At 41.3% G+C, this 21315-nt stretch overlaps 1 protein-coding gene across 2 annotated transcripts in view; it reads right to left on the bottom strand.

Moving 5' to 3' along the window:
- Positions 1–21218, bottom strand: part of degs2 (delta(4)-desaturase, sphingolipid 2) — a 69913-nt gene extending 48695 nt beyond the window's left edge. For both annotated transcript variants that reach the window (XM_063047366.1, XM_063047375.1), the window contains exon 1: positions 21006–21218. In XM_063047366.1, coding sequence (XP_062903436.1) covers positions 21006–21087 — 82 coding nt within the window. In that variant the 5' untranslated portion in view covers positions 21088–21218. The remainder of the gene's footprint in view (positions 1–21005) is intronic.
- Between the last annotated feature and the right edge of the window lie 97 nt (positions 21219–21315).

Raw genomic sequence — 21315 nt, 5'->3', positions numbered from 1 at the left:
AGCAAACTGTAAGTAAAAAAACAAAAAGATTGCATCTACCTTTAACATGTTAAAAACTTTGCCTAGTTATGTCGTGATTGCAAAATGTAGGACAAAACTGATGCAGCTAATCACTATACAAGTACTCTACCCACTTCAAGGTTTGATGGGCCATGTGTTCAGAGATGTAGTCATTTTATTTAGATTATTTTTAGATTATGGAGACACACAGTCCTCTTTCATTGTCATTTAGTAATGCAGGCATTAAGAAATTATACAATATTTGAGTTACTATCGCCTTCCTGTCAATTTGAACCAATCTGACCATTTTCCTCTGACCTTTCTCATTAACTGTGCATTTCTGCACACAGAACTACTGCCCACTGAATGCTCTCTATTTTTTTTTGTGCACTGTTCTCTGTAAACTCTCGAGACTGTTGTGCGTGAAAATCCCTAGATATCAACAGGTTTCTGAAATACGCAAACCACCCTGGCTCGCACCAACAATCATTCTGCGGTCAAAGTCACTTTGATCACATTTCTTCCCCAGTCTGAACATCAACTGAACCTCTTGACCATGTCAGCATACTCTTATGCATTGAGTTGTTGCCACATGATTGGTTGATTAGATATTTGCATTAATGAGCAGGGGGTACAGGTGTACTTAATAAAGTGGCCACTGATTGTAGGCTATCCCTGGCTCTTCTTGAGTGGCTGAATGTGAGCCATTGTCTTGTACTGCTGATGAAGGAAACTCCTGCAACACTGATGAGGGGGGAATTCCAGCATATTTATCAGAAGACTTTGAAAGATTATATACAGTATTTTCCATTTGCAATGCTGAGTAACTTGTAGTAAACATCCAAGCAACCAACACAATATTACAAGATTTCTTCAGTGCAGTGTCACTGGCCCAACCATCTTTGGCTACTTCATTATTGGCCTTCCTTCTGTCCTTCATTAAGGTTAGAAAAGAGGGCAGTCATGAAATTGAAAGCCGCACAAATAATTAACAACTCCTCAGCAAATGAAGCCATTCGTGCTGCATTCAGCAAGACAACATTCAGAGAGGAGCTGATAAGTGCCAGTCAATGACCATCTCCAACACAAGAATGTGTAACAACCTACTCTTAACATTCAATACCATTACCATCACTGCATCAGCTCCAATTGCATCTTGGATGGGTGGTCACAGAAATACCATTGACCAGAAACTCAACAGGAGTTAACATTAACACTCAGGAACAGATCAGAGGCAGGGTATCCAGCAAGTTACTCATCCCAAGTCCTTTCCACAAACTACAAGACACTTTTGAGTACAAAAAACTAAAAAAGTCATTAAGAAGGTAAAGATGGAAAATGAAAGTAAGCTAGCCAATAATATTACAGAGGATACCAAAAGTTTCTTCAGGTATGTAAAGTGTAAGAGAGAGATGAAAGTGGATATCGGACTACTGGAAAATGATGCAGGAGAGGTAGTAATGGGGGACAATAACATAGTCGATGAAGTGAAAAAGTATTTTGCATCAGTCTTCACAATGGGAACACTAGCAATATGGTGGAAGTTCCAGGTGTCAGGGGCATGAAGTGTGTGAAGTTACCATAACTAGAGGGAAGGTTCTTGGGAAACTGATAGGTCTGAAGGTGGATGGTATACACCCCAGAGATCTGAAAAAGGAGAGAAGAGTTTGTGGATTAGAAATGAAATTTCAGGAATCACTAGATTCTGGAATGGTTCTGGAAGACTGGAAAATTGCAAGTACCACTCCACTCTTCAAGAAGGGAGAGAAGCATTAGAAAAGAAACTATAGGCCAGTTAGTTGGACCTCAGCGGTTGGGAAGATGTTGGAGTCGATTAAGGATGAGGTCTCAGGGTACTTGGAGGCACATGATAAAAAAGGCTGTAGAGAGCATGGCTTCCTCAAATGAAAATCTTGCCTGACAAATCTGTTGGAATTCTTTGAAGAAATAACAAGCAGCATAGACAAAGGAAAATTGGCAGATATTATATACTTGGATTTTCAAGAAGGCCTTTGACAAGGTGCCACACATGAGGCTGCTTGACAAGCTATGAGCCCATGGTATTACAGGAAAGATTCTAGCATGGATAAAGCAGTGGCTGATTGGCAGGTGGCAAAGAGTGGGAATAAAGGGAGCCTTTTCTGGCTGGCTGCTGGAGACAAGTGGTATTCCACTGGGGTCTGTGTTGAGACCGATTCTTTTTACGTTATATGTCAATAATTTGAATGATGGAAATGATGGCTATGTTGCAAAGTTTGCAGATGATATGAAGATGGGTGGAGGGGCAGGAAGTTTTGAGAAAATAGAGAGGCTACAGAAACACTTAGACAGATTAGAAGAATGGGCAAAGAAATGGCAGGTGGAATACAGTGTTGAGAAATGTATGGTCATGCACTTTGGTAGAAGAAATTAAAGGGTTGACTATTTTCTAAATGAAATAAAAATACAGAAGAAGATTCCCTAAAGGTTAATTTGCAGGTCAAGTCTGTGGTGAGGAAGGCAAATGCAATGTTAGCATTCATTTCAAGAGGACTAGAATAAAAAAGCAAGAATGTTGAGACTTTATAAAGCACTGGTGAGGCCTCACTTGGAGTATTGTGAGCAGCTTTGGGCTCCTTATCTTAGAAAGGATGTGCCGAAACTGGAGAAGGTTCAAAGGAGATTCACAAAAATGATTCCAGGATTGAATGGCTTGTCATATGAAGAGCGTTTGATGGCTCTGGGCCTGTATTCACTGGAATCCAGACAACTGAGGGGTGACCTCATTGAAACCTATCAAATGATGAAAGGCCTCAACAGAGTGGATGTGGAGCAGATGTTTGCTATGGTGGGAGAGTCTAAGACTAGAGGACACAGCCTCAGTATAGAGGGGTGTCCTTTTTGAATGGAGACGAGGAGGAATTTCTTTATCCAGAGAGTGGTGAATCTGTGGCAGCTATAGAGGCCAAATCCTTATGTATAATTAAGTCAGATTCCTGATTAGTCAGGGTATGAAGGGATACGGGGAGAAGGCAGAAGATTGGGGCTGAGAGGAAACTTCGATCAGCCATGATGAAATGGCGGCGCAGACCTGACGGGCCAAATGGGCCAGTTCTGTTCCTATATCTTATGGTCTTACCCGGAGTTCAACGCCAACACTACTCAAGAGAGTTAACAGCAGGACATAACAGCTCACCTGAATGGTAGTTCCTCAGGAACTTGGATGTTCCTTATCTCTGTACTGGAATATACTCGCTGTCGTACTATCTGTACAGGGCACCTTGGTTATTGCAATAGCATTTCTCAGACCTATGTCCTCTACCAAGATGGATAAATGCTCCAGCACATTGGATTACCACCAACCAGCAGGCTATCCTTTGAGTTGCATGTCATCCCAGCCATATATTGCTATTCCTTCATCAATGCTGGGTCTATCCTGTAACCCCTTCCCCAATAACAGTACCTTCACTAGAAGGACTGCAGTAGTTCAAGGCAGTAGCACTTTACAGAAGGGCATTAAGTTTTGGACTTGCCATTGATACACACATCCCAAAAGCAAATAGAAATTATTTTGGCCCTAAAACTAAGAACCTGCCCGTATCATCGTTAAAGTGGCCTTACCAATCTCAATGCTGCTGTTTTATTTTAAAAATAAAATAGTCAATTTCTCAGCCAGATGCATATTTATTATCATTGAGCTATCTCACGCACTGACATGCTTCCAGGATTCCAGAATAACTGAGGCTTACACACCTGGTGGGCAGGAGAAATCATGTCAACACCTAGCCTACGGTGGAGAATGCCTAGTTTCTCCAAACCTCCTGCTATAATTTCAATGATCATTATAATTTCAACTTAGTGATATCTAATTTAAAACAGCTTTTATTATTTCACTGGAGATTCTGTCAACCTTCTGCTAAATACTCTATTTGTGTATTAGAATAACAACTTCTCCTACTATATGTGGTAGGAAATTCTGATTAATGAATTCAAAATTCAAAATTCAAATTGCCTTATGGACTGTTTATTTTGTTACCCTGGAAATTTCAATCCATCACATTTCTGAATGAGGAAATAAACCTGTCTTCACCTCAGTTAATTTGCAAAGCAATTGGCAGGGCAAATTCCATCTGTGTCCATTTACATTTGTCCAGTCATAGTTTGTTTAATGAAAGTACAGGCATGGCCAGCTATAGAATGAGAATATACATGCCCCATTTTGGACGTTTAAGTCTTCATGGCTCAATGCTATATCAAACTGCAAAGAAGAAAGCCACAAAATAAATCTCATGCATGAATTCCTTGGCTAAAACAAAGATAAGCAATTAATATTAGCAGTCAGTGAGTTTACTCTGACATTGAAGCAGGAGATTTGGTAAAGGATTCTCCACCCTCATTTAGTGAGACAGTCATGATTGCTTCTCTTCATTAGTTGGGTGAGCTTAGGTGGTTCTGGGATCTGGGATCATGGATGACTCAAAGTCAACCAATAAGCAACTGGAACAAGCTCAGTAGCAGGTTCAAAGCACAGCCAAACACCTAACAGCTGTACCTAGTGTGGCTGAGGAATGAGTAATTGAGTTATGCTGATGATAGGAGAAAAAGATGTCTTCCATTTTCCCAGTAGTAAATTGACTGACAATACAACTTGTCCATAACATGTTCCTTTACAGCAGGGGATCCCAACCTGGGGTTCAGGAACCCCTCAGTAAAAAGGTTGGGAACCCCAGCTTTACAGCTTGGAATTGGGTATATGGTGATGAGAGGTAGACACACAAATCAAAAGCATACATAGGGATGCTGATCTTGTGGAATTTGTCAAAGGACAGCAAATTGATGTAGAAAAGGGAAAGGCCTTTGACCTTGAAGGTACAAGAACCTCAGCAAATACAAACGTGTTTGTAGATGGCCAGTTTAAGACATCCATTAGTCATATTCAGATGCACAGGAGAGAATAACACAAGTTTTTAAGACTTGTTTTTAAGGCAACTAACAAAAATGTAGAGCTGGCAGTAAAATACCTTTACTGAAGGAGGCCAACACTTAACAGTGGAAGCTGGCCCAAAATACTGTACATCCCAGATTTATTACAATGTTTTCCCTTTAATGGCTCTTGACGTGAGTTGGCAATAGCACATGACAAACGTCGAGCTCTATAACAACCTACCGATGCTCACCACTAAAATCGAGACGAGAAGACTGCAACTAGCGGGGAACTGTCTACGCCACCCTGAGCTACCTGCCAGCCTAGTCATCATATGGGAGCCCAAGCACGGGAGGATGAACCCTGGGCATCCTCCCAAGACTATGGTCAACACGCTCCTAGAAGACAGCGGCACGGCTAATGTAGATGAACTGACCACACTGATGAGGGAGAGGGAGAAGTGGAGGGTCCGCCATCGTGCCCGACGCCGGCCCCCCAGGCCTGAGTTGACGTAGTAGTAGTAGTTGTCCCCTTTAATCATTGCAATCACCTACGCATATTAGCCAAATTAAACTTACTGAACATCAGTCTTCTCAACTAGAAAACTCAGTGATAATTAATTAATATCTCAAGTATCCAACCCAAGTCTGGACAGTTCTAGCTGATCACTACTGTAGAGATGCCTTCTACACACTGCTCTCAATGGTTACCTTGTCATAATTGTTTCCATAACTAAAACTAATTCATAGTTTTCTAAATATCAACTGCTAACAATAAACTTAATACAGGTTAACAAAATTTAATAACTACTACTGTAGAGACATTTTGGGTAACAGCACTGTTAACACCATGAACTCAATCACCACAATTTCTACTTTGGTGTTTCTCAACAGTTTTCCATTGCATCCTCTCTTAAAACGAGACTTCTTGTTTATCCTGGACATTTCCTATTTCTGGGCGCAGGTGTAAAAAAAAAGTGAGCTCTTCGTGTAAACTCTCACAAACTCATCGTCTGCACAACACTCAATTGAAATCACCTCGCCATGGCAGCCAGCATCAGCTCTTGCCTTCCACTTATCTGTGTATTACAGATATAGAGCATTGATTCAGACCCTTCAGGCCTGGCTGTGCCCTGACACTCTAAGTGCTTATTAAGATATTTTTAAGTTGTTATGGATACCTGCCTTCATCAACTTTAAGGGTAGTGCCTTTCAGACTGCAATCACCCACTGGGTGAAAACTCCACCCCTCCCCACTCCCAAAACTACTCAAATCACTAACTCCTAACTGTAACATCTTCTAGTTTTAAACAACTGTTATGGGGAAAGTTTCTCACAATCCACCATATACACATCTCTCACAATTTTGTAGTCCCCCATTCAGACCCCTCCACACCAAGCTAAACAAACACAGACTTCCTCCTTTCTCCTCATAACTGAAACACTCCATACCTGGCAACATCCTAGTGAACCTCCTCGGCTCCCTCTCCTGTGCAATTGTGTCCTTCCTATATTGTGGTGACGAGAAATGCACAGAGTACTGTAGCTAAAACCTCACCAAAAGTTACACTGCAGCTTCCATACTCCTATTTCTGTCCCTGCTAATGAAAGCCAACATCCCAGATTCGAGTGATGATACAGTTGTTATCTGTAGTTTCATCAACCAACATTCTCATTATGTTTATGATTATGATTATGCACATTTTCTCTGTCTTGCTGGGTATCCAAAAATACCCAAGCCACTTAAGATGACCGTCTGGACTTGAATGCCCACAACTGAATGTTCTTCACTCTTAAACGCATTATTCTGATCTAAATCTCTGACCTACTTGTTACTATATAAATTTACTTCATAACCTCCTGGTTGACTTTGCAGATGACACCATGCCGTAAGTTACAGCTATTGACTCGTGCTTGATACCAACTCTGGATGAGGCCTGTGTAGAGTTTGCACATTTTCCCAGCCTTTCTGCTGGATGCTCTTGCTTTCTGTCACATCTCAATGTCGGTGGGTTAAGGGACTACAATAAATGACTCCTTGGTTAGGCCCAACTGAGAAAAGTTACAGAACTGCAGGGAGAGTGGGACTGATGGATTGCTTATCTGGGAGTCAGCATGAACCCAGGGAGTTGAATTATTTCCTTTAATACTGTGACAGGTAACTTTTTCAGGAACAGACATCTTCTTTCCTCCTATCTAGCTGTCATCAAATTCCAGTATTTGTTTTAGTTAGTTACTTACAGTGAAAGAGACATGTGCTTGACCCTTGCTGACAAAAACCCCCATGGCCAGAGGTGCTAATTCATCACTTAAACATGCTCCTAATATTCCCTTTACATCACAGATGAGATGTTCTTTGTTGCTATTGCCAACTTGCCCTGCAAGCTTAGTTCTTGTATGTCACATTCCCATTCACTACTCCGTGATTTCAGAACACAGTAGTGAATGAGAAGCTCAATTGCTCGTTTTTTTCCCCTCAAACTATTAGCATAAAGACCTTGAATTAGCCCAACTTCTGGGGTAACTAGTTCTAGTAAAGTCAAGATGTATTTGACCAACACACACAAAATGCAGGAGGAACTCAGCAGGCCAAGCAGCATCTAGGAAAAGAGTACATTTGATGTTTTGGGTCAAAACCTTTGACATGACTGGAGCAAAAAAACTAGGGAGCAGATTTAAAAGGTGGGAGGAGGGAAAAGATAAACATAAGGTGATAAGTGAAACCTGGAGGGGAAAGATAAAGTAAAGAGCTGGGAAGTTGATTGGTGAAGGAGACAGATGGCCATGGAAGAAAGGGGGAGGGGCACCAGAGGGAGGCAATGGGCAGGCAAAGAGATAAGGTGAGAGAGGCAAAAGGGGATGGGGAATGGTGAAGGAGGTGGGGGGAGTGGGGGGCATCACTTTAAGTTTGAGAAATCGCTGTTCATGCCATCAGGTTGGAGACTACACAAAAAGAATACAAGGTATTGTTCCTCCAACCTAAGAGTGGCCACATCACAACAGTGGACATATTGGAATGGGAATGGGAAATGGAATTAAAATGGATGGCCACTGGGAGATCCCACTTTTTCTGGCAGACAGTCCGTAGGTGCTCAAAGCAGTCTCCCAATCTACGTCGGGTCTCACCGATATACAGGAGGCCACACTGGGAGCACCGAACACAGTATATGACCCAAACAGACTCACAGGTGAAATGTTGCCTCACCTGGAAGGACTGTTTAGGGCCCTGTATGGTCCTGAATGGTAGTGAGGGAGGAGGTGTAGGGGCAGGTGTAGCACTTGTTCCGCTTGCAAGGATAAGTATCAGGAGGGAGTTCCTCTGGCATTTTGTGTGTGTTGCTCGGATTTCCAGCATCTGTAGATTTTCTCTTGTTTGTGATGTAGCTATTCAAATCACCTTTTAGCCCCAGCTTCAGGTTCTGCTTTAACAAGGGATATTGTTAATTCCCATTTACAAGAGATCCACTGTGTTGTTGGTGCACTGAAATCACCATAAACTCCCTGATGGAGAGGACTGCAGCTTCACTGTTCCCTCATCGCAATTTCTGCTTTTACTCACTGTCAAACTGGAGCAATAATCTTTTGCTGCCAATCTTTCCCACTATAACCTGTAAGCAGCCCATCTCTACCTCTAGTGCTTAAATGATTCTCGTGACCTACAGTGCTAAATACCATACAGAACATTTGGTCAAACAATAGAACATACAGACCAGCACTTCCTCTGCTCTGTTCTGTAATTCCCCCCCGCCCTGTACAGTAAAGCATTGTGTGCATTATTGATTAGTGTCTGACTAAAGCCAAATTGTTGATTAATGCGCTACTAGAACAGGTTGCAGGTTGTCTTTCCTGTTCTCTATTTCTATCCAGTTCAATTCCAACTGAAATGAAGACTTGTATTTATATTGTAACTTTTGTACCAATAGCATACTTTATATCTACTTGAGAAGGCAATCAAAGGCTTCAGTTTAATAATTGTCTTGAAAGCGAGTATCTTTGAACCCTTGATTTTTGTGTTGCCTTGGAGTGAGATTCAAAGCTACCCATTTTCCTATCCTCAAGCTGTATTGTACAGTATTAGCATTAGTAATACCATAAGATACAGGAGCAGAATTAGACCATTAGGCCGATTGAGTCTGCCTTGCCATTTCATCCTGGCTGATCCAATTTTTCTCTGTGCCCTAATCTCCTGCCTTCTCCCCGTATCCCTTCATGCCCAGACCAATCAAGGATCGATCAACCTCTGCCTTAAATATACTTAAAGACTTGGCCTCCACAGCTGCTTGTGGCAACAATTTCCACAGATTCACCACTGTCTGGCTAAACAAATTCCTCCTCATTTCTGTTCTAAAAGGATGCCCTCTATTCTGAGGCTGTGTCCTCTTGTCTTAGTCTCTGCAACTATCGGAAACATCCACTCTGTTGAGGCCTTTCACCATTTGATAGGTTTCAACGAGGGCACCCCTCATTCTTCTGAATTTCCAGTGAATACAGGCCCAGAGCTATCAAACACTCTTCATATGACAACCCATTCAATCCTGGAATTAATTTCATGAATGTCCTTTGAACCCTCTCCAATTTCAGCACATCCTTTCAAAGATAAGGGGCCTAAAACTGCTCACAGTAGTCCAAGTGAGGCCTCATTAGTGCTTTATAAAGTCTCAACATTACATCCTTTCTTTTATAATCTAGTCCTCTTTTCCATCCTTGCATTTATGTTCTAGTCCTCTAATCTTTAGTTGAACAGTTAATATTCATCAAAAAATTAGAATCAATTATAGTGTAAACCACAGAAGACAACCATTCAGGGCACTGTGTATGTTCTGACGAGTTGCTGCAGCACATCCTCAGAGTTCAAAGCAAATTTATTATCAAAGTATATATATGTTACCATATTCTATCTTGAGATTCATTTTCTTGCAGATATTTACAGGGAAAATACAACAGAATTTTACAAAAAACTATACATAAACAAAGACCGACAAGCAACCACTGTGCAAAAGACAAACTGCATATAAAAATGTTACGGAGACCATGAGTTGTAAAGAGTCCTTGAAGGTGTCAGAACAGTGGTGAAAGAAGCTATCCATGCTGGTTCAGGACCTTGTACCTGATGGTGTGGGACCCAAGGATTCTGTGCCTGCTGCCTAATGGTAGCAGCAAGAATAGAGCATGACCAGGATAGAGTTCTTTGATGATGGATGCAGCTTTCCTGTATCTGTGCTCCATATACATGTATTCAATGGTGGGGAGCACTTTGCCTTTGATGACTGGACTATATCTACCACTTTCTGTAGCCTTAACCAGCCCTGGGCATGTTTGTTTCCATATCAGGCCATGATGCATCCAGTTAGGATACTCTCCACTGCATCTATGGAAATTGTCAAAAGATTTTGGTCACATGCTAAATCTACACAAACTTCCAAGGGAGAGACATTGCCTTGTGATGTCACTAGTGTGCTGGTCCTTGGACAGACCTTCTAGTATATTAATGCCAAGGAATTTAAAGCTACTTACCCTTTCCACCTCTGTTTCCCTGTGCAATTCTGTAGATTGTACAAGCTGCTGCTACTGTGTTTTGGTGTTGGAATGACTGAATAGTTATGGATAGGGTTCCTATGAAGTTTGATACTATATCCTGTATGGTGCCAAGCTTCTTGAGTGTTGTTGAAGGTGCACATGTCTAGGCAAGCAAAGAGTCTTCCATCACACTCCTGACTCGAGCCTAGTAGACAGCAAACAGCAATTGGGAATTAGGAGCCTCCCAAGCTCTGACCAGCTCTTGAGCCACATTGTGTATATGGCTACTTCAGTTCAGTTTCTGGTCAATTATAGCCCCCAACACTGTAAAGTCGGGTATTCAGTGACAGAAATGACATATATGCAAGGGGGCGATAGCTGAATTTTCTTTTGTTATTGTCATTGCCCGGCACATGTAGCATGTATGTTACTTTCCACCTATAAACCCAGACCTTGATATTGCCCAAACATTCCCAGTTCTAAACCTACAACTGATAGAAGGTTATTGCTGAAGCAACTGCAGAAGCTTGGGCCTAGGACACTGCTGAGGAATTGCTGTGGACATGTCCTGCAGCTGAGGTGATTGATGTTCTGGTACCGCAATCATTTGCATTTGTACCAAGTACAATTCCAACCAGTGGAGGGTCTCACCCTCACAATTCCCATTGACTTCAAGTTAGCCAGGGCTCCTGGGTGCCATACTCAATCAAGTACTGCCTGATATAAAGGGTAGTTTCTCTCACTTTGCCTCAGACATTAGGCACCTCCGTCCTCGTTTAGATTAAGATTGTAATGAGGTGACTTTGGTGGAATCCATTCTGAGCTCCTGTAAGCAGAAAGTTGCTTGATGCACTTGGAGGTACAACGAGCCAACTTTATGAGATTATACATCTTAATTCAGAGCTAACAGCAACAGTGACCATAAAGTTTGGTGATATTTGTAATGTCAATTTTACTGTTGTGTTTAAGTAATTGCTCTCTATTACTGAAATTATTACTAAAGGGTTGATTATTTGTTCAATACTTGCTACAACTATTACTTTTTAAAAATTAATTTACATATAATTAAAATGAGAGCGGTATTGCTTTCATTTTAATAATATACAAATTAAATAATTTAAAAATTAACGTTTTTATTGATCTGGATTTGCTCACCAGTCACATGTTACAGGTTTTTTTATTAAAGTCTTTTATAATTCATTGGACCAAATTAATTTTGTTCATGCAGGCATTCTCAGAAATAGTTTTCAATGGTTGCTCAAGTTACATGAACTGTTTAGGGAATCACTGGAGGGCAGCCACCTATTGACTATCAGTGGATGCCATTAACACTTGGGAAATACAGTAGCACACAAACATAAAAAGCCACCTCACACTGCTTTCTCTATTGCGATTCCTTCCCAGTCTCTAGTAATGCATTCAAGGAGTGGAGCACAGTAGCCAGGTCTAGCAGAAACCTGTTATAGTAATTGACAAATCTTAAAAAGAACCACAATTTTGACACATCCTTTGGCCTTGGGGCATCCAACCACTGCTTGAATTTTCTCAGCACACTTATGTAATTCTTGTGTATCAATATTGTTACCACGGCAAGTGATGCTCGATTTGAAGAATTCTCACTTGTCCCATTGTACCCTGAGCCCATAAGCTTCTAATCTTTTTAACGCCATCTTAAGATTTTGGAGATGTTCTTCGTCATCCTTATTGGTAACAATGATGTCAACCAAGTCACACTGAGTGCCTGGACAACCTTGTAGACCTGATCCATGGCTTTCTGCCAGAGTGCAGGTGCAGATGTTACTCCAGAAACAAGTCTATTATAGCGATAAAACACTTTGTTGAGTGTTGAGCGGTGAGATAAACTTCAGACTCTTCTTCAATCTGCATCTATGGGTAGGCTTCAGCTAATTCCAGGTTGCTGAAGTGTTTTCCTGCGGAAAGGTTTGCAAAGATATCCTCTATCTTGGGTAGAGGTATTGATCTACTTTCAGTACTGGTCACCACAGAAAATTACTTCTTTGCTACTGGGAATAATTGCATAGTCCATGGGCTTCTTTCAACCTTGAAAAGAATTCCCTCAGTTTCCATGCAATCTAGTTCACTGGCTACTTTATCACAGATAGTATAAGGAACCAAATGGGCTTTGTAAAACTTTGGTGTGGAATTTCCATTTAACACTATTTTAGCCTTGATATGTGAATTTTCTAGTGCTATCCCTGAACACTGCTGTGGCATAATCCAGTACCTTTCTTAGTTCATTTTTCATTCACTCTTTGGCAGGGGATGTGGCATGGAAATAGTAGTTGAATCTCCAATCAAATTGTAGTTGTCTCAGCCAATCACAGCAACAGAATGTTCTTTTTACCAGATACAAACCCACTGTGGCTCATTGGTTGTTGTATTTTACTGTTACAATTCCATTCCCACAGGAGTGATCTGTTCTCCAGTATAAGTTCTTAGTTGGATATCTGCAGGTTTCAGTTCAGTATCTTTGAAGTGCTGTTCAAATTCATTTTGTGGAATGACTGAAACAGCGGAGCTGGTGTCCAATTCCATTTTAATTACTTTGCAGTTCACTTGTGGTGTAAGCCAATTGTTTGTCTATTGTTAGTTTTCACATTTTAAATCTCAAGGATACCCAGTCCTGTGTAACTTTCATCATTATCAGATTATTCGTCTGCAAGCTGTTGCTCTAAGTTTTTTTGAAACTGAAACTTTTTTGGGATCTTTTTCTCTTCCCTCTGCAGTCCATTTTTGTCTGCCCAACATGCTCTCTGCGTGGGCCTTTCCTTGTTATGTTTTCTACAAATTTCACCTTTAAATCTACATTGGGCTGGTGTATGTGAGCCTCTGCCACAACGGAAGCACACAATCTGTTCAGCCTGGCCAGTTTCTGTTTAGCCATTGCAATTTTGTTCACACTTACTTCCATTCCTGACTGCAACTTGGTTGTGTCTCTGTCGCTTATTTCTATCACGGTGGACTTTCTCACGGTGGTGTCTGAAAAGAGGATGCTGTCTAAATTGCATGCCATCTTGGTCAATGTCTCCCATCCACTACATAATGCACTGGGTGGGCACAGGAGTACATTCAGCCAGAGACTCATTCCACCGAGATGCAGCACTGAGCGTCATAGGAAGTCATTCCTGCCTGTGGCCATCAAACTTTACAACTCCTCCCTTGGAGGGTCAGACATCCTGGCTCAGGCTGGTCCTGGACTGATTTCATAATTTACTGGCATAATTTACATATTACTATTTAACTATTTATGGTTCTATTACTATTTATTATTTATGGAGCAACTCTAACGAAAACCAATTTCCCCCGGGATTAATAAAGTATGACTATGACCATGACTATTAATACAGCTATTTCAACTGCTTTTAAATGTGAATTATGCTTCAGTTAGAAGTTGTTTTCGAACGCTTTCTTGTAAGATTCCATAAGTAAAATAAGAGCAGAAATAGCTGGCTACACCAGAAAGATAGACACATTTGATTGCACTAGAGATAACTGGATATTGTATATTGAGCGAATTGAGCAGCATTTTAAGGCAAATGAGAAGCGTGTGCCAGTTTTGCTGAGTGCATTGGGTATAAAGGCTTACAGTTTGCTTAGTGGTGTTTATAAACCTGTGAATTTGTACGTTTTCAGCCTTTTTTAAAAAAACCTGACCGTGTCTTTCCTTCCGAAGAACATGTGCTGCGATTTTCTTTTAACTCAAAGGTCTCGCTGTGCTTGAACAGGCAGGTAGTCATCTCAGGTTTATTTAATTTCCTTGTCACCCCTGTTATGTTTTGTAACTCCAAACATAAAACAGATTGAAATCAAAACACAGGGCTGGGAAAATTCATGTACCTTCTTTGTTTCGTTTTTACTTTAAGTGAGGTACTTACATATTACACGGTACATGAAGATGTATGCCGTTTACATACTTTGTACATATAACACATAATGAATTCTATAAACAACAGAATGCTTAATCAAATACAGGTCGACCTTCATTAATCCGGCACCATTGGGACTTGAGGAGTGCCGGATTAGTGAAAATGCCAAATTACAGAAGGATCACATTAAGCATAATCAGTGCCAGATTATCGAAGGAACTGGATTACAGGTAGTCGGATTAGTGAAGGTCGACCTGTAGTATATTTACAATATTACTCAAATATTACTGAACTATTAAAATAAACAACAGAGAATAATCAAAAATGAGAGAACTGCTCCAAATTTAACTAAAGGTCAAATTTCACTGAATACCAAACTAATAGACCCTACATAGTTCCTACCCAATACTGAATTTTTCAAAACATAAGTTTTCAAGGCATTTGTATTTATCTATAAATCAGAAGTGTGCACATTATTAATTTGCTCTCCAACAGATCTGCAATGAAAATTTAACAAATGATGTGATAACACTGAATTTAAACAATGTCATAATTTAGTATTAAGTATTGTCATTGTCTTTGCAGACTGTCTCATGAGAAGGCCACACAGTGAAACATTACACCAGTGTCTCCCTTCCACCAACCCCCACCCTCATTTCTAACATTTACCAGGAGTATTGCATAGGAGGACCAGAAGCATTGTGAGGATCCCTATCACCCATCCCACAATCTCTTTGATCCACTGCCATCAGGAAGGAGGGACAGAAGCATCAGAACTAGGACTGCCAGACTGGGTAACAGGCTAGGGAATATCCTGCCACCACTGAGGCCTCGTCACGAGGAGGGTGAGCTGTTTGCTATTTGCCCATACTGCTCACTACATGCATTTTAAATCATATTTTATTAACTCAGGATTTGTGATTTTGTTTTATGTGCTGTGTACGGTTTGCAGATGCACCATGGTCCAGAGGAACATTATTTCATTTGGTTGTACAGTCAGATGACAACAACTGGAAATTTAAATTATGAAACCACCACCCAATCATTTGCTTTTTTTCACATGGATATCACAAATACTGAATATTTTGTATTTTGGAAGGAAAACTTTTAAGTGCATTTTTCCTAACAGTTGAACGACGAATCTAAGGTCTGTAAATCATTCACAACATCAAATGGATAAACATAATTTTAGTCCCCAATTTAAAACAAACAAGTTAATGATTACTGAAGGCAGATGAGAATAATGCTGACTTCTTATAACACCTCTACCTTCCCAGCAGTATTTAGCCTGCATCTTGGGAACATAATCCATTTTAAGTCACACACTTTTCAGATGTGTACATACTATCCCAATCCTTTGTAACAGCTGGGTCAAAATCCTGGAATATAGCTCTACTGACTGGGAAATCATTAGCCCCACAGACAGAACACAGGTGCTCCATAAAACATACACGTAATCCAATGTAGGAGACACTAATGCGGTGAGCATTTAATTAAAATGGAATAAACATATGAATCACTGCTTCACCTGCAAAGGCTCCTATTCCCCCATTTCATCCCACTATATTCCCATAATCTTTTCCAATCTTCCCCAATCCCAAACGATCAATCCTTAGCAGAAGCCTGAACCACCACATCTTCATTCATAAAATTCCAAGCCAGACAAAACATTGAATCTTTCTTCCATTGTATCCAACATTACTTTTACCCAAGATCGTTCAAACCAGGTTTCAGACTCTTTCTCCCATCTCCAGAGTTCCCAATCCACTTAGACCCTCATTCTGATCTCTCACCTATTCCCTTGATCTACTCACTGCTAACTCTGATATGACATTGGCTACCCCGGTACTTCCACACCACTCCCTTCTTAATTTGCAGCAGTCCACACCAACACTGATATTGTCATCAAATCTGCCAATAGCAGAAGTGCTAGTATGCCGTGGCAAACTGACTTCTATCTCAGAAGTCAAAGATCAGCCCTGACACATCTTCATTTCTCCCTTTGGACCATGATCCCAACACCAATCATCAGAGTGCAGACTCCCAGGTAGTCATGGACCTCTTTACTCAGGAGACCTTCCCTCCATAGCTTCCAACCTGGTATTATCCCAGCCCCAGACCGCTCACTCCTACCTCCTTCGCAAGTTTCACAAGCAGGATTGACCAGGCAGAATTGTTTAAATTAGCTCTTGCTCCACTGAACTGATTTCTTCCTACCTTGACTCCATCCTGCCTCTGACATTCGAACAGTTTCCAATCCACTGTGTCATCTGGCTTATCCTTACCATGGACATCCAATTGCTTTACAACTCTGCTCCACATTAGGATAGATTTAGGACTCTCCTGTTCTTTCTCAATAAGACACAACAAATTCCCCTCCACAAACACCGTCACTAGGCTGCACTCATTGTCATATTGAGCAAGTTCTACTTCAGCTCTGCTCTCTTTCTCCAGGTTAAAAGGAAACTATGGGAACTGGCATGGGCTAAATCTACAGCTGTCATCAAACACTGTTTTCCAGTCCTAATCAGGTCCCTTCCTCAACTCTTTTTTTCCTATCACATCAACAGCTGTATTGGTGTTGCTTCCTGCACATAAACACAGCTCAAAAATGTAATCAATTTGCTGAAGGTTTTCACCCTGCTCTCATTTTCACACAACCCACCTCTAACCCTTGCCTTCCCTTTCTCCATAAGAGATAGCCTAATCAAAATAGATTAGCCTATAGATGACCGCAGCTATACTGACTATACTGTTTCCCACCATGCTCCCTATAAAGGCATTGTTCCACTCTCCTAGTTTTGATTGCCTTTGTTGTATTTGCTCTAACAAAGAGACGTTGTACACGGGTATCTAAACTCACATCCCAACTGTGGCTTCCCTTCTACTCTAATAGTCAGAGCCCCTGACCAGACCTCAACTGTTTCCTGCAAAAGTCCCATTCCACTGACTTCCCTGTTCAATGGATCATCAGTTACCATGTCTGTCAGCTCCTAAAAGACTCCTCTTCTACAACCATCTTTTGTCTGACATCTACCATCATGAAGTGTCTCAAGAGGCTGGTTAACTCCAACCTCCCAGACAACCTTGATGCACTGCAACTGACTCACTGCTGAAGCAGGTCTACGACACATGCCATCTTCCTGAGGTATCTGGACAGTAAAGACACCTGTCAGAACATTGATTATTGATTACAGTTCTGCCTTCAATACTGTATCTCCAAGCAAACTCGTATTCAAACTCCTAGAAACTGGGAGTCAACAGCTTCCTCTGAAACTGGACTCTTGACTTCCTGCCCTATAGGCTGGAAACACTCAGGATAGGAAGTAACACCTATGCCATGATTACCTTCAACACTGGTGCCACATAAGACTGTATCCTCAGAGCCATACTCTACTCTGTGTACTCTCACAGCAGCAAGGCCAAATTCTGCACTAACCCCATCTTCAAGTTGGCAGCTGATACCACAGAAGTGGACATCATTTCAAATAATGATGAATCACAGGACAGGTAACCCCTTTCCCTTTCTCTATTCCCCACTCTTCTTACCTACCTATCACTTCCCCTTGTGTTCCCTCCTCCTTCCCCTCCAATGGTCCACTCTCCTCTCCTATCGGATTCCTTATTCTCCAGTCCTTGACCTTGCCTACCCACCTGGCTTTACCTATCACCTTCTAGCTAGTTTCCATCCCCTCCCCATAACGTTTTATTCTGTCATCTTCCCCCTTTCTTCTCAGCCCTGAAGAAGGGTCACTGTCCAAACAGCGACTGTTTATTCATTTCCAGAAATGCAGCCTGACCTGCTGTGCTCCTCCAGCATTTTGTGTGTTACACGAGTAAGAGATAGCCCAGTGATATGATGTCATGATAGCCTTACCCTCAACATTAGCCAAACAAATGAGCTAGTTATTGACTTCAGGAAGAGATGCAGTGCCCTTGCACCTGTTTACATCAATGGTCAAGAAGTTGAGAGCTTCAAGTTCCCTGGAGTGAACAACACCAATACCCTGTCCTAGTTCAAACACAAGCTCACCAGGACTTCTGCTTCTTCAGGAGGTTAAGATAACTTGCCACACCTCCTACCTCAAAACTGGGAAAATAAATATTGACTCTCACCAATATTTATCAATGCACCATAGAAAGCATCCTATCCGGATGAATCATAGCCTGGTGTGGCAACTGTTGAACATGGACTACAGAGAGTGGTAGACACAGCTCTGGAAAAGAGAATTCTCATCATGGATTCTGTCTATGCCCCAGTAAAGCAGCCAGCATAATCAAAGACCCCACCCTCCCCAGACAGACATTCTCTCTTCTTCCCTTCCCATCAGATAGAAGATTAAAAAAGCATGAAAGCATGGGCCACTGGGCTCATGGACAGCTTTAAGCCTGCTGCTACGCTATTGAACAATTCCCTAGTACAATAAAATGGACTTTTGACCTCACAATCTAACTTACGTTACCCGCACTTTATTTTCTCTGGAACTGTAACATCCTATTCTGCACTCTGTTATTGCTTTACCTTGAACTACCTCAACGTACTGTTGTAATGAATGGATTTGTATGAATGGTACGCAAGACACATTTTTCACTTTTATGTTTAGCAATTTAAATGACCGACAGCCTTCTCTTTCAACATTTTTAAGTCACGCTTTCCTCTTGAGATTCCCTGGTCCTCTTTTCCATCAACAAGCACTCCCTACAATGTTTCCAATGCAAGCAGCTGATGTCATGCTTGCTCTTCCACCCATCCCCACCTCGCAGGGACCCAGACAATTCAAGTGAAGCAGATTCACGTGTCCTCCGTTCAGTTTCATGAACTGTAATCAAGTGGTCTCCTCCTGTTTTGTTGAGCACTTGCACTGAGTCTACAGAGCAACCCCAAGCTTCACCTGGTACAGGGCTCCATGCAAACCCATCTTCTTCTTGGACCTCCACATTCAATTTTAAATTTAAATTTCTCTGTTTATCAGAAGTGGACATGTCTGCTCTAAATCACATACTGGATCTGTAATATTGGCTCAGGTTCTTACCCCCAGTAAAATGGTTTGATCTGCAGACTACATGCTACAGTCCTGCCATTCCCAACAAATTACGGCAGCTTTGTTTGCATTACCAACTTTTAACTGCCACCATTGACCCAAAGGCATTTACACCTCATCTCCCCAGGAATCCTGGTGTTACTTATCCTGAAGATAGATCAGTTCCCTTGTTTTCTCCATCCTTCTCTAAAGGACTCAAAGGGAGAAGGCAGAAGAATGGTTTAACAAATCAACCATGATCGTATGGCAGAGCAGCCTGGATAGCCTATTTCTGCTCCTGTGTGGCATATGCTCTTCCCAACTTTGTCTGAATCGTTCCCAGTCCTGACAAAGGGCTGTTGATCTGAAATGTTAATTTTGCTTCTCTTTTCCACCGATGCTGACTGACCTGTCAAGTACTTCCTGTTTTTTTTTTCTCTAACTAAAAACATAGCCGTTAATACCGGAGCGATTAAAACTTCGATGCTCGAGTGTACAGCAGACTGCGAGCAAAGCGAATTAAAAGGACTCATGGGCCGCGTAGGTATCATCGGTCAAAAAGAATACTTGATAAGTTAAATCAGAGCAGTGGAGAGAAGGTTGAACAAAATCGAACCAATCTTTAAGAAATACAAATTTAAAAATAATTAAACTTTTCAAACGTCGACGCAGGGAGTTGACTTAAAATGTGATCCTTTTAAGATCTTATTCTATTACATTTACGCATTAATGTAATAATGTTATGTATTAATATGAGAAGCATATCGAAGTGCTAAATGTATGTTGTTGCAGAAACTCTTGGGTGCAACCTGAAAGAGTTAACATTTTCATAATGCTTCTTCATTTTCAATGTGGAATACAATAATTCCACTTTTTGCACGCACTTAGATTTGCGACAGGTGTCATGGAAATTCATTCACCAGTGAAAACAAAGTTTACTGCCGCACCTAAATGATCCTTGTCCAGCCCCACCCGACTGACCAAAAAGAAACAATCTTCACGATTTTATACATTTATCTTTCCAAATATATTCCGAATATGGTGTAGTCATGTTTAGATTCCTTATAATGTTGGAATGAAAAGCGAGCGCAGATCTTCCAAAAGGCTAAATTTTGCTACGGAAAAAACTTGTTTTTTTTTAATATATCGCGGGATAGGTTGGCCTGAACTACAAACCTTCGAACCTCTAAGTTTCAATCTTCGAACAATCCCTTATTTAGCTCTTAACTTGATACAAAGTATTTCAAATGTTGAATACCCGGGATAATAAATGGTTATATTTGGCGAATTGTAAAGGGAACCGCATGAAGCGATTAATAGCTTACAAGTACCTACCTGTCGGGTAAAAAGGTAGAAGTCAATCGCCTTCCGAATCAGTTGTCGCTAGCATATTATATACATAGTCTACTATGCATTACAAGTGTTCAAAGAAAATTCTGGTCCCATTTTTGTACGTGGACTTAGCCTTACCAAAAATTTCACCTTAACATATTTTACACCCATAAAGAGAATTTGCAACTTCGTTAAAACCGGTCTTACAAATAATGCAAACTCTTTCGGAACCAGTAAGATTCGTGGGGATATTTTGCAAATGACAAATAGACTACTCCATCAAAAACTATCCTAAGACAACTTTTATTTATATTTTTTTTAACTGAAAGAGGATCGCTATACATACCTAACATCTCTTTCCTCCTCTGCGTATGAGGCTGGTCGGTGTACACCCATTCAAAATCAACTCGCTTGGCTTTCACCCCCATGCTGTCGGATGCCGGCTGCACCACCCTGCTGCCAGCGCACCTGTACCCTCTTTGCGCGCTGTCAGTTCATTCACTCGGTGTAAATCGGCCGCCGCAACTCCCGCGCCCGCGACCAGGGGGCGTGCGGCTGGAAGAGGATCCATTGGCACAGGTCCAAGCAGGTGAGTAACAAAGAGAAGTTGGTGCAAAGCTGCAGCCCACGACCGGCTGCGAGACTCCCAAAAATAA

This window comes from Mobula hypostoma, chromosome 1 (assembly GCF_963921235.1).
Source record: "Mobula hypostoma chromosome 1, sMobHyp1.1, whole genome shotgun sequence".
NCBI lineage: Eukaryota > Metazoa > Chordata > Chondrichthyes > Myliobatiformes > Myliobatidae > Mobula > Mobula hypostoma.
This window is presented reverse-complemented; position numbering and strand designations above follow the sequence as displayed.